General features: G+C 51.3%; 1 protein-coding gene across 1 annotated transcript; it reads left to right on the top strand.

Annotated features, from left to right (window-relative positions):
• Positions 1-276: 276 nt before the first annotated feature.
• Positions 277-1,074, top strand: LOC306932445 (NFU1 iron-sulfur cluster scaffold homolog, mitochondrial-like; the record flags this gene model as incomplete). The annotated part of the gene is made up of 1 exon (XM_079514265.1): positions 277-1,074. The coding sequence occupies one exon, from the start codon at positions 277-279 to the stop codon at positions 1,072-1,074; it is 798 nt and encodes a 265-aa protein (XP_079370391.1).
• Positions 1,075-14,397: the final 13,323 nt, after the last annotated feature.

The following is a 14,397-nucleotide window of genomic DNA, read 5'->3' as shown; positions in this document are numbered from 1 at the left end:
TACAACTGTAAATCGTCATTGTGAAGTGTGTGGTCTTGCATGGCTGCAGACATACAACCCATTTACACTGCTGTTACTGCGAGTCACAGTACTCATGTCATGTGATAATGAGACATGCAGGCAGACTCCACCCTCTTGAACAGCAACATCACCTCGTGCCATATGGAGCTCCATATTTGCCAATGTCTGATGTCATATTTGATGACACAACTCACCATTCACATAATTCTCATGGAAAACAACTGTTTAATTTAAGGTTCATGTCAAAGATACGCAATGGCGGCACACATACGTTTTGGTCTCCAACGGTTGTTACGGTCAAGCCATACTTCTCACTTTGGGTTTGCGGTCAAAGCAAGAACCGAATACCACACACTGTGCACCGGTAAAAAACATAAACTTCCACATATGACAGGATATACAAACGTCGGTACAAACTTCACACGGCGACACTTGTCTGTTCAGATACAGGATACTCCAAACCCTGGAAGCTTGAAGTTCTTGCCTGGAAAACCTGTTTTATTAACTGGGACCCTGGACTTCCCTTCATCGAAGTCTGCAGAATGTTCACCTTTAGCCAGGGCCCTCTTTGAAATTGAGGGAGTAAAAAGTGTTTTCTTTGGCCATGATTTCATAACAATCACCAGGGAAGATGAGGATGTGGAATGGACAGACATTAAACGTAACGCTGTGGAGGTTATTACCAAGTTCTTTGATAGCGGAGCCCCAATAACAACTGGGGCTGAGGTAGTTTACCATGGAAGCAGTCATTCTGAAGATGACGATCATGTGGTATCTATGATAAAGAAGCTTCTGGATACAAGAATCAGACCTACAGTGCAAGAGGACGGCGGTGATGTCATTTTCAAGGGCTTTGAAGATGGCACAGTCAAGCTGAAGCTGGTGGGATCCTGTGCCGGTTGTCCCAGCTCCACAGTGACGCTGAAGAATGGCATTCAGAACATGCTCCAGTTTTACATCCCTGAGGTAGACCAGGTCATCCAGGTGGAGGAAGAAGTGGATGATGTCAGTGCAAAGGTGTTTTCTGAGCTGGAACACAAATTAAAGGAGTAATGATAATACTGACCTTCATCCACATACCCAGGGTTTGAATTTGTAAAAACAAAAGACAAAGTAAAACAGAAAAAATCACACTTGTGTGAAGTGAGGGGCGCTCTTATCATCATACATCATCACATTCCAGCCAATCACTATTGGCGGTGCCATTTAGAGGTTCCATGTCATTAGTCCAATTAGACGTGACATGTCATTAGCAGCACATGTTCCCCAACCTTAATGCATGTTCGCCAACCTTAATCAGTGGCGAAAATATCGACGGTGCAACCGGTGCAATGCACCGAGGCCCAGCGCCCCCAAGGGGCCCATGAAGGGGGAAGAAGAAGAGAAAAAAAAGAGTCAGGACGATGATGAAAGCCTGGTTTCAGGGGCTATCGGTCGCAGGAAGAGTAACACCAAGGATTCGTCAGTGATGTCACTGACTGACATTTTATAAACAGTTTCAAGTCCATACTACTTCCGTGTTGCATAACAGTGACATCACTGTCCACTCTTGGTATCTTTACCACCTTGTTTCAATGTGTGTGTGTTACTGTGTTCAACAACACAACAACAGCGCAACAAGCTCATCTGTAGGCTATTCTGTCATGCTCCGTCGCGCTAATGAAACACTAGATGGGATTATTATGTCATGTCAGCACTATCAGAAGATGTAACCCAGGTAAAGTAATCTGTCACTGCAAATTTACCTAAAGTTTTTTCCATCTGTCCAAAGTAATTTCTGATAGCCTGCAGGCTGCAGCTCTGCAGTCCTACGGATACACTATACAGATTAGCCAACCTTAATGCATGTTCGCCGACCTTAATGCATGTTCGCCAACCTTAATGCATGTTAGCCAACCTTAATGCATGTTCGCCAACCTTAATGCATGTTCGCCGACCTTAATGCATGTTCGCCAACCTTAATGCATTTTAGCCAACCTTAATGCATGTTAACCAACCTTAATGCATATTAGCCAACCTTAATGCATGTTCGCCAACCTTAGCCAACCTTAATGCATGTTAACCAACCTTAATGCATGTTAGCCAACCTTAATGCATGTTCGCCAACCTTAATGCATGTTAGCGAACCTTAATGCATGTTCGCCAACCTTAATGCATGTTCGGACTAATGGGACTTCGGAACTATGGGCAGTCCCCCAATTGGCATCCTCACTTTTCTTTTCTTTTTATCTTAACTTTGAAGATAGATGGTAGGATTAATGTGGTTAACATGCATTGGAACATACAGTATCACACAGTATGAAAATATACATTGATTTAATTGAACTAGAGTGACTGTTGTCTAACTGACACCAAGTATCTTTTATCATGGCATGAATTAAAATAATTATACTATGTTTGGCTGATGGTATTATATACAGTGTGTAAAGAGTTAATAAAACAGCCACACAGCCACGCACGCACGCAAACACGCACGTACACAAACACGCACACACACACACACACACACACAAACACACACACACACACACACACACACACACACACACACACACACACACACACACACACACACACACACACACACACACACACACACACACACACACACACACACACACACACACACACACACACACCTCAGTGTCCAGTTTGTAGGAGTTCAGAGTGGAGTGTTTTATCTTCTGTCTCCTGGGGAGGTCACCTTTAAGATAACAATTTAACAGTTGCGCACACACACACACACACACACACACACACACACACACACACACACACACACACACACACACACACACACACACACACACACACACACACACACACACACACACACACACACACACACACACGCCCACCCAGTCGGAGATGGAGAAGTTGATAAGAGCAGACAGGAATGGATTGTTCTCATCTCTCTCTCTCTCTCTGTGTGTGTGTGTGTGTGTGTGTGTGTGTGTGTGTGTGTGTGTGTGTGTGTGTGTGTGTGTGTGTGTGTGTGTGTGTGTGTGTGTGTGTGTGTGTGCCTGCGTGCCTGCGTGCGTGCGTGCGTGTGTTACAACTGTGTTTGTGGTGTGTTTGTACACTGTCACTAGTCTGATAACAACGTTAAGCTGAGAGAGGAAGTGTGATTATTGCGTGCACGCACTGCACCTGATGGGTGTGCGTGTGCGTGTGCGTGTGCGTGTGCGTGTGCGTGCACGCACTGCACCTGATGGGAAAGGTGACCTAGAGAGAGGAATAGAGTAGAATAGGATTGGAAAGAGAGAGAGCGAGCGAGAGACACGCATGCACACGCACACACACGCACGCACGCATACACACACACACACACACACACACACACACACACACACACACACACACACACACACACACACACACACACACACACACACACACACATACGCTCGCGTGCACGTGTGGCCGTGCTTGACTGACAAGGTGCTTCATGAGAGTAAATCAAGCTGGATGAACTGGAGGAGAGGAAACAGGGGTCAGGAGAGGAGATGGGGTGAGGAAAGTAGAGGAGGAGAGGACACATGGGAGGGTGGGAGGGAGGATCGAGGCCAATACAATGGAGGACAGAGGGAAGGGAAGGTGAGAGGTGGTCAGAGACTAAGGGTGCACTCACACGGTTAATGCAATTATCTGTGCACGTTTGGTCAATGCTGTGTTGTGTCATGGCCGCCCAATGCATTTCCAATGGAGGTCACATGGTTTGACACAACATTGTGTTGTATGAGGGGGAGGGGCGCAGTCGAATGCAGCATTGATCCAACGAGCACGAGAATTGCATTAAAGGTGTGAGCTCAGCCTAAGGCCTCACTCACACGGTCGCAACAGATTGCTGTATGCTTGTTGTATACAAAGGGTGTGACACAGCTTGCCCCAATACATTTACAATGGGAGTCACATGGTTTGACACAACATTTGTGTTGTATGAGGGGGAGGGGCGCAGTCAAAACACAGCCGGAAGCCATACAACAGCTTGTAGTCCAAAATGTGGACTACAAACCATGTGACTTCCATTGGAAATGCATTGGGGCGGCCATGACACTCACAACATTCATACAACAAGCATGCATCAATGTTTTAAAGGTCTGAGTGAGGCCTATAAGAGATGGGGCGTCTACCAGTGGTGGAAAAAGTACTCAATTGTTTTACTTAGGTAAAAGTATCAATACTGCAATGTAGAACTACTCAGGTCCAAATAAAAGTCCAGAATTCAAAATGTACTTGAATAAAAGTATTGACAAAATGCACTTATAGTAAAAGTAAAATTACTCATATTACAGAATGGCCCATTTCACAAGTTCAAAATGTGTAAAAAGAAACATTTTGAAAATAGCAGATCTACAAGCTCACAATGCAGCGGAGTAAAAGTACAGAAAGTATTGGAAATACTAATAAAAAAAAATCACACCCGTGTGAACTGAGTGGTGTAAGGTCTTATATAGACTGATCAGCTGTGGTCTGACGTAATGTCTGACGTAATGAAATCACACCCGTGTGAACTGGGTGACCATAGCAACCATGCTCATTTTTTGGTACGAACAGACAGACAGACAAACTAACAAAGCCAGTTGTAGGAGTGGTTTACACCACTCAAAAAACCTCACAATTATACTTAACTTAAAGAAACTATCATCATTACGTCACCATCGTAAACCAATTATACCCTGGCATTGGTACATATCTTCATCACGTCATGGGACATACGCATCGTAGAACCGGACGAAAACATACCTGCACGGTCTGCTTGCGTATGTCCTGTAGCAGCGTATGACGTAATGATTACTTATGCCTGTTATGGCAGTGGTGTCGGATTACATACATGTATACATAGGGGCATTATCTTTAATCCACCCGACACTGAAACATATCATCATTATGTCACCATCGATAACCAATTACACCCTAGCATTGGTACATATTGTAGCGATCCCAGGAACCGGAGACAGAGACGTTGATGCACAATATAAGAATCACTCTTTATTACTCCTTTTGTGTTCAGTACAGTAACCACGTTTGTGCTCCTCCTTACTCCTTGTTCCACAACCAACACAACACGACATTCCACACACAGCCACGTCACTCACTCCCCAGTCCCGGAAGTCCCACCTCCAAGTCAACCCCATTGGCTGAAGCCGTAGCCGGCCGCTACACTACCCCCCCCTCACAAAAGTCCTCGACCCCGAGGACCGGGCCGACAGGCAAAACAAACAGCCAAAATAGAACGCGGCCACAGCCTAGACATCAAAGCAAGAAACAAAATACACCCCCCCCACATCCCCAAATGCAGGTCACAACTCTTTTTCCTTTCTTTTTTTTTTTTTTTTTTTTTACAATTCACAACGTCCCAGTCAGACCACATAGTCTCCCAGGCGGTGGTGTCCACTCGTGGCATGGGCGGAGAACCGGGGGGGAGTTGGGCTGCCGGAGAAGAGGGAGAGGTCGCCGGTGCGTTCGTGTCGGGGGATGGAGGACCCCCCCTGTAGGGGGCCAGTCTGTCTCTGTGGAGGGCCACCTTCCTTCCCCGAGGAGGCATCTGCACACGGTAAACAACCTCTCCCAACCTCTCCAACACCTTGCAGGGTCCCGTCCACTTGCTGTCCAGCTTGGGGCTCCGTCCCTTCTTCCGTACCGGGTTGTAGACCCAGACCAGCTCGTCTGGTGCGAAGTCTCGCCCCCGGGACTTCACGTCGTAGTAGCGCTTCTGCTTGACTGCTGCCTCCTGTACAGGGCTCCACCGTGCGACCTATTAGGTCGCATATGCGACTTAATTTATTAAGGGTGATACTTAAAATTTAACGAGGTCGCACCGGTGATACTTGGAAAGGCGAGAGAAAAAAAAAAAAAAACGATCCGTTTTTTTTTATTTATTTTTTTACCCCGTCTCAACACTGAGGCACGGGCGCCGGGCGGCTATGTTAGTAGTGCGATAATAAAGTATTACTTTCTTTTGGCTCAATCGAATCCCCTCTCTCTCTCTCTCTCTCTCTCTCTCTCTCGGTCTCTCCCGCTCTGCCTGCCTGCTAGTGCCTAGCTAGTAGCTTGCGTGCATGTGAGTGACGTCACGTGCCTGCGCATGTGAGTCACGTGATGAAGTACAAGCGGCGCGCTCACTGAACTCCGAAAAATAAAACATACAAAGATGCAGACATGAAACGCGGCGCAATAGTTGATTTTTTCAAGAAAAGAAATGTGTCAGAGGAGACAAATGAGGCTGCTAGTGCTGGAGATGGGTTAGGAGACCAAGAAGGTGGAGAGGAAGTTGTGGAACCGGCGATAATCTCATATTCTGAGAGTGAAGAGGACAGTGACAGGTTGGCCAAAGAGACTGAGGAGGGGGGAAAGAAAAAAAAGTACTCTTTTCAGCAACAATGGCTGGCACAGTTCCCGTGGTTGCGATACGAGGCACAAGTCATGGTGTGTGTTCATTGCATGTTTTGCTTTTATTTTTTTATAAGAAGATGACCTATGTTGTCAAACTGCTGCTCTTGCAGAGAAACCTACAGTTCAGATTAAAATATTTTGCAAATATCAAGTTTGCAAATATCAAGTTTGTGTCATTGTCAGTCTTTACATCAAGGCAAAACTATGGTATGGAAATTAACAATGAACTATCAGCATGATAAGGTCTTAAAGGTCATGTATTAATACCACGCTATACAAAGAAAAAGATGGTGCTACCTAATTTCTGGTGGTGCTACCAAATGAAAAGGTAGGTGGCACCAGTGCTACCTGTGAAAAAATGAGTGTGGAGCCCTGCTCCTGTAGCTGCACCCGGGCGAAGCTGTGGGCAGAGTCCAGGCGGTCCTGCAGTTTCCTGGCGTACTCCGGCCCTGCAGGGACGGCCGGGGCGTCCGGCGGGCGACCGAAGACCAGCTCAGCAGGGGTGCGCAGCTCTCGTCCCAGCATGAGGAGAGCCGGCGTGCACTCCGTCGACTCCTGCACTGCAGAGCGGCATGCCATAAGCACCAGGGGCAGGTGCTTGTCCCAGTCCCGCTGGTGTCGGGAGGTGACAATGGCAAGCTGATCTCCCATGTTCCGGTGAAACCTCTCCACCAACCCGTCGCTCTGGGGGTGCAACGGGGTAGTGCGAGTCTTGTGTATGCCCAGGCGCTCGCACATGGCAGCGAACACCCGGGATTCAAAGTTCGTCCCCCTATCGCTGTGTAGGGACTCCATGGCGCCGAACCGGCTAATCATGCCCTCCACCAGGGCATCAGCGACCGTTACAGCCTCCTGGTTTGGGATGGCGTACGCCTCCGGCCACTTTGTAAAGTAGTCTATGGCGGAGAGAACATAACAGTTGCCCCCGTCTGAGCGTGGGTAGGGCCCTGTAATGTCTATCCCCACCCTCTCCATCGGGCACCCCACAGGGAACTGTTGTAGTGGCGCTTGCGAGCGCCCGGCGGGGCCTTTGCGGGCCACGCAGAGATCACAGCGACGGCAGAAGTCAGCGACGTCCCTCTTCTGCCGCCCCCAGTAGAAGCTCTGTCGAAGACGGCGAAGTGTTTTGGTGACCCCAAAGTGTCCCGACCCACCTGCTCCGTGCATGGCTTTCAGTACCGCCTCCTGCAGGTCCTTAGGAACCACCACTTGCCACTGCTCCTCCCCGGTGGCCGCCGCCTTGAACGCCCGCTGTAGTACTCCTCCGGACAGCCGCAGTGAGTCGAACATGGTCCACAGACCCTTGGTCGCCTTTGAGAGGGGTGCCACCGCCTCCCATGGCACGCGCTGCTGGGCCTCCACCCACCGCAAGACGGGCTGCAGGTCCGGGTCTTCCTCCTGTTTGTCTCTCCATTCGGCGTCTGTCACCGTTTGCAGCTCCCTGCAGACGACCTCCTCGATCCTCCTGACGGCTGCACACTCCTCCCCCTCCGCACGCCGTTCTAGCTCCCGTGCTTCCCTTCTCTCGCAGTAACGGCAACCTTCCGTCGCACACGGCCGGCGTGACAGGGCATCTGCGTTGGTGTGGCGAGCCCCTGGTCGGTGCTCTATCTTGAAGTCGTATTCCTGCAGCTCCTCCAACCACCTGGCAACCTGCCCCTCCGGCTCCTTGAAAGTCATTAACCACTGGAGAGCTGAGTGGTCCGTCCTTACAACGAAGGGGAGACCGCACAGGTAGTATTTGAAGTGTCTGGCAGAAAGCACTACTGCCAAGAGCTCCCGGCGGGTGACGCAGTAGTTCCGCTCAGCCTTGTTGAGCTTTTGGCTAAAGTACGCCACAGCTCTCTCCCCCTCTGGCCACAGCTGTGATAGAACGCCCCCCACCCCCACACCGCTAGCGTCAGTGTCCAGTACGAAGGGCAGTGTGGGGTCAGGCGGGGCGAGCACCGGAGCCTTGCACAGTGCCTGCTTTAGACCGAGAAACGCCTCCTCACACCTCTCAGTCCAAGTGAAGTCTCTGTCCTTTTCCAGCAGCCGGTACAAGGGTGATGCAATGGTGGCGAAACCCTTCACATGTCTCCTGTAGTACGAGGCCAGACCGATGAAACTCTTCAACTGACTCTGGTCACGGGGGGTGGGCCACTCCTCCACAGCCCGCACCTTGTCATCCATGGTGCCGATACCCTCCGCGTCCAACTCGTGCCCCAAGAAAGTCACCTCTTTGCGCATGAAATGGCATTTCCCAGGGTGCAACGTCAGCCCCGCAGCTCTTATCCTCCCCATAACCCGCCTCAGGGACTCCAGGGCCACCTCGAAGGAACGGCCGTGCACCAAAAAGTCATCGAGAAACACCAGGCACTCCTGGCGGGGGATACCAGCCAACACTTTGTCCATGAGCCGGGCGAAAGTGGCAGGGGCATTACAAAGACCGAAGCTGAGGACCTTGAACTGCCATAGCCCCCGCCCAGTGCAGAAAGCAGACTTGGGGCGAGATTCAGGGGAGAGGGGAACCTGGTAGTAGCCGCTCTTGAGGTCCAGTGTGGTGAACCACGAGGACCCGGAGACTAGGTCCAAGGACTCATCGATGCGGGGGAGGGGGTACGAGTCCTTCGTGGTCACGTCGTTCAACCGCCTGTAATCGACGCAGAACCGCCAGTCTCCATTCTTCTTCGCGACCATGACTACAGGCGCCGCCCAGGGGCTTTCTGACGGCTCGACAAAGTCCGCCTGCAGCAGGTCTTCCAAGGCCTTGTCGCATGCCTGCTGACGAGCAAGAGGGAGGCGGCGCGGCCGGCACTTTATGGGCGCCGCAGGTCCAGTGTCAATCACGTGCTCCGCCATGGTAGTCCTCCCCACCTCGCTCTCACTCATCGCGAAACAGTCCTGGAACTCCACAAGCAGCTGTCTCAGCTGTTCCTGCTGCTGCATCTCCAAGTCCCCGTACTCCTCTCTCCACACCCCTGAAGGCAGCTCACCCCCGCCCCCCTCGTCGGGCAGGGCCGTGGCTGCTGACTGGCACTGGAGATGCCCAGCGTCGATCGACGTCTCCTCCCCCCCCTGGGGAGGCCACGCTGGGCACGGGTGAAGACTGGTGGAGGGTGGCGGGGTGAACACAGGGGCCAGCGGAGAAAGCTGCTGGCGGGGGGCGTTGGGCGGAGCTGCCAGGGGCTGACCCGCCCCGGCAGCCAACATGGGTGGAAGGGGGACAGGGAGGGGGAAGTAACTCGGCCACATGAAGGGGGAGGCGGGGACGGCGAGGGGCAACTGTAGCGACTGGACGATGGGCTGGGCAGGGGGCAGGGGGCCGGTAGCTAGAGGGCCCATGGCAACTGTAGGACCCCCTGGAAAGCTAAGCGTACCCCTCCCCATGTCCAGCAGACACCCCGTGTCCTGGAGGAAGTCCAGTCCCAGGATGCAGCAGTCCTGCACGTCCGCCACCCAAACCAGATGGCGAACACGTCTGCCTCCCACGCACAACCACATCAGCCCCTTCCCCATCATGGGAGCCAGCTGACCTGTGGCCGTGCGGAGCCGCACCGCTGTAGGCTGTAGTGTCGTCCCGCCGGGCAGGACGTCCGGCCTCACCAACGTCACCGACGACCCGGTGTCCACCAGGCCAGCAGTAGGCACCCCTTGGACAGTGACAGCGACATGGCAGGAGCTCCCACCCCCGGAGCTCCCACGGATCCACCCCACTACGACCGGTGGAGCACCGCTGTCATCTACTTCTGGGGGGGACAGAGCCCCTCCCCACTCGCTGCACCACTGGGCTCCTCCTGCTGACGGACGAGGCTGAGAAGGCGGCGGTGTGCTGTCATCTACTTCTGGGGGGGACGGAGCCCCTCCCCCCTTGCTGCACCGCTGGGCTCCCTCCGCTGGACAACAGGCCTGGGCTGGCGACGTTGGGGCAGCGGCGGAAATAGGGGCCCGCATATCCCCGTCTATGCGGACCCCGAGGAGTTTCCCCGCTTCTGGAGGGCAGCAGGGCAGTCCCGTAGCATGTGGCCGGGCTGGCCACACCCCCAGCAGACCCGCGGCCCACGCGGTCCCTGCAGAGTCACCGCCCGTAGCAGCTCAGTCATCTCCGCCGCCCATGCTGGCACCTCCTCCCTGGCGGGGCATCCTGACGCAGCCCTCACCGCATGGGAGCTCACTTCCTGTCCACCGCCGGCAGCAGCGCTCTGCAGGCTCTCCCTCTCTATAGCCGCCTCCATCGCCTCCTGCAGAGACTTCGGGTGCTGGAGCTGTACTTGTACACGCAGGTCAGGGGGGGAGATGGCCCCGACGAACAGATCAGTAGCCAACTCACTCCGTGCATCGGCGGGCATGTGACTGTATGCCCGCCGCACCTGGCCCTCAATGTCATTAGCCAGCCCCCGGAGCGACTCACCAGGCTTCCTGCATCTTCCTCTAAGTTCATTTTTCAAGAGCGCTGGCTGGGACCACGTTCCAAACCGCCTCTTGAGCGCCCCCACCAGGGCATCGTAGCACCGCCGCTGCACCGGGTCCAGCAGCAGGAGACATGACAGAGCGTCCCCCTCAAGGCACAAAGCCAACTGCAGTGCCTTGTCCCTTGATTCCCACCTTCTAGCATCTGCCAGCAGTTCAAACTGAGCATGAAACGCCTCCCAGTCCGAGCCACCAGTGTATTTGGGCGTCTTCACCGAGGCAGCAGATGCGGGGAAATGGCGGGAAGAGGAGGAGGCGGCGGCGGCTGCGCTGTCCATTGCGTCCCCCGCAGCGCGACTCACGCGGTGGTCAGCCATCTGTCTTGTGGCCAACTCTAGCTGGGGCATGTCTGACGGTCCAGGCAGCCCATAATCTGCTTCGTTCTGCGGCTCCGTCTTTATCTCCATTCCACCGGAGCTCTCCATGTTATTATGCCGGTCTGGCTAACACGCTAACTGAAGCTAATGCTAGCTAGTAAACAATGCGCGCAACTTACGTCTTTCAACAGTCCGTCTTTAGTTTCAAGTTTTCTTCTGACACCAGTGTAGCGATCCCAGGAACCGGAGACAGAGACGTTGATGCACAATATAAGAATCACTCTTTATTACTCCTTTTGTGTTCAGTACAGTAACCACGTTTGTGCTCCTCCTTACTCCTTGTTCCACAACCAACACAACACGACATTCCACACACAGCCACGTCACTCACTCCCCAGTCCCGGAAGTCCCACCTCCAAGTCAACCCCATTGGCTGAAGCCGTAGCCGGCCGCTACAATATCTTCATCACGTCATATGCTCATATGCTGCTATGGGACATACGCATCGTAGCGATGAAAAACAGGTGGGGAGCGGATGTTAAATAATCCGAATTTGATGTCGGACTGCTGGTTGGAGAACGTTAGCCGACCTAGCCAGGTGAGCCAACTTGCTGTGATCCACCTTCCTATACGGATGATTCTCCGAGGGTGACGGCAGGTGGAAGACCAGATGAAGTTTATAGCAGTGGAGTCATCGATGTGAACACTTCGTCCCGCTCCGCGGTGGATGTACCTCCGATGAGGAAGGCAGGCGATGTCCGGGAAGTAGTGCAGTGCAGGCGGAGGAGCAGACCGGTGGAAATGAATCGCAGCTGGAGAAGCTCCACACTCATGTATTAGATCAGAGTTAATGCTGGATATATTAATAAGGGCATAGACAGTCCACAAGAGCACAGAGCTCACAGCGAATTTGTAGATCCACATGATGCACGGGCAGATGTTACGTTGACCGAGCAGCAGCAGTGGCGAGGTGCCTCAGGTGAGTAGAACGCCAACACGCTACAAGTAATGCTTGAACAGTCTAGAACGCAATACTGACAAACAAATGTGATCTGCTGCAAGCTATGCAGAAAATTAAAAAACTTTAAAACAACCGGAGAGCAACGGCAGCTAGTCGCGCCAGCGTTCACTCAACCGGAAGTTTGCAAATAACACTAACAGGTATTTTTGGGGCGGTTCTGGTCAACCGTGGGTCCGACCGACTCGACACCAGGCACTGCACCCCCTGTTGTGGTGTGGAACGCGTGTGTCGAATTTGAAGTCGGTGGGGCTAACGGTTCTCGAGTTACGTGGATTACAGACGTACACACAGAGACTTGTGTGTTGCATTTATAGTTAGATTATTAATATTTTTTCCAAAGTTTTTATTAAATTAAACGATATTTGTAACACATTATTTTACCCGGTGCCAATGCCTAAACTGCAATCCTGGGGGCTACTCTCCCTCGCCAAACTGGGAAGAGATTATAGTATAGTTTATTGATTACTTTTAATGCAGTTTTTCCTTTTCTTTAAAAGGTCCTAAAAAAGGTAAAAAGTCGTTCCACCATTTGTCAGACTTCTGACTGGTCCCTGACCAATGCCTTGTTCCACCCTGGTTCCGCCTTGTTTATGTTGAATTTGCTAAAACATCATTTAAAAAATAAATACATAAATAAATTAAACGCCATTAACAATAAAGAGACGTAAATGACACATCATGACATTTTTTTTACTGCGTTTACAAAACAAACATTGAATTGTGTATAGGAGGGGCTTGCGCCCATCAAAAAAATAAATCAGATAGCATTCTCTGTCACTGGTTTCTGAATCATCAGATTGAGATGACTCCACCCTCCTCCTCTGTGCATCATCATCCTCCTCCTCCTCCTCCTCCTCCTCACTCTCAACTTCCTCGTCCTCTTCAAGGACTGTCTAAAGAGGACGAGACGCGAAGACCGTATGGGCGACGCCATGTTGCTCCATGGTGCTCCATGGAAGGAAAGAAACATGCGAAGTTAAGAACAGGAAGTTGTACATGCACAAATTTGGGCATATACAACTTCCTGTTCTCAACTGCGCATGTTTCTTTCCTTCCATGGAGCAACATGGCGTCGCCCGTACGGTCTTCGCTTCTCGTCCTCTTTAGATAGTCCTTGGTCCTCTTCAACTGGTGCAGGTAGGTAGGTGTGTTGGGAGAGCAGGCCGCATGTGGCAGACAGGACGACAGCGACCACCCAACAACTCCCAATCTGTCCGAGTGGTGAGGGGTGGTGCTTCAGTGTGGGGTGGAGCACTAGATACGCCAATTAGTTGGTGTGGAGGCAGTGTTGGCGTAGGCCAGGGGTGCACAAAAGGTAGATTGTGATCTACCAGTAGATCACAAAGGCTGTGCATGTAGATCACATGACATGCCCCTAAAGAGTATTTCATTTAAATATATTGAAGAAAAAAAACGATTAAAAAAAACTAAACATTTCTCCCCCTCTATTTCCCATTCCAAGTGCATTTGTCTTTTACTGTACAGAATGTAACACAAACTCTACTATTCCGAAGCCCCCTCAGGTACATATTTAAACTATTTTCAGCAATGGTATAATAATTGATTTGGTGGGTAGATCTTGCCGAGCTGGTCATTTTGAAAGTAGCTCTCAAGTCAAAAAGTGTGGGCACCCCTGGCGTAGGCTATCTGCATCTGGAGGGAGACGGATTCATTATTTTTTCTTCATTGTCTCCTACTTGGCAGCACAGGCATCTTGTCTCCATAGATTACCTGTCCCGTATATGCAAAGAACTATTGTTCTACCTCCTTCTCAAGGTCAAGGCTATCTCCACACCGTGAGAGCTGCTGCTGTGCCATAGAGCTCTTTGCCACCTTGTCATACACTGATGATTTTCCTTTGCCATAGAAGCCTGAGTTGGCATCACAGCCTGCATAAAGGATGCATATACTGTAAGAGGATGGTGTTAGCTTCAGACTGCTCAATGCTGTAGTCTTCTATCGGTTGTTGTGTTGACAAGTTGATGCAATGTGGGCCAACAGCATAGAGTTGACAATCGCTGCATTCACATTCTCTGACAGGTCTGTGAGGTAGCTGCATATTCATTTTTGCAACCACTCATTGTTACTGACACTACACAATAGTGTTTTGAATGCCTTGGCAGAGGGGAAGGTGTCATTCAATTTCATGTACGTGTTGGTAACAACTGGAACACTATATTGCTATATGGTCTA

The sequence above is a fragment of the Electrona antarctica genome (genome assembly GCF_951216825.1).
Source record: "Electrona antarctica genome assembly, chromosome: 11".
Lineage (NCBI taxonomy): Eukaryota > Metazoa > Chordata > Actinopteri > Myctophiformes > Myctophidae > Electrona > Electrona antarctica.
The sequence above is the reverse complement of the archived record's forward strand: the minus strand, read 5'-3'. Positions and strand labels throughout refer to the sequence as shown.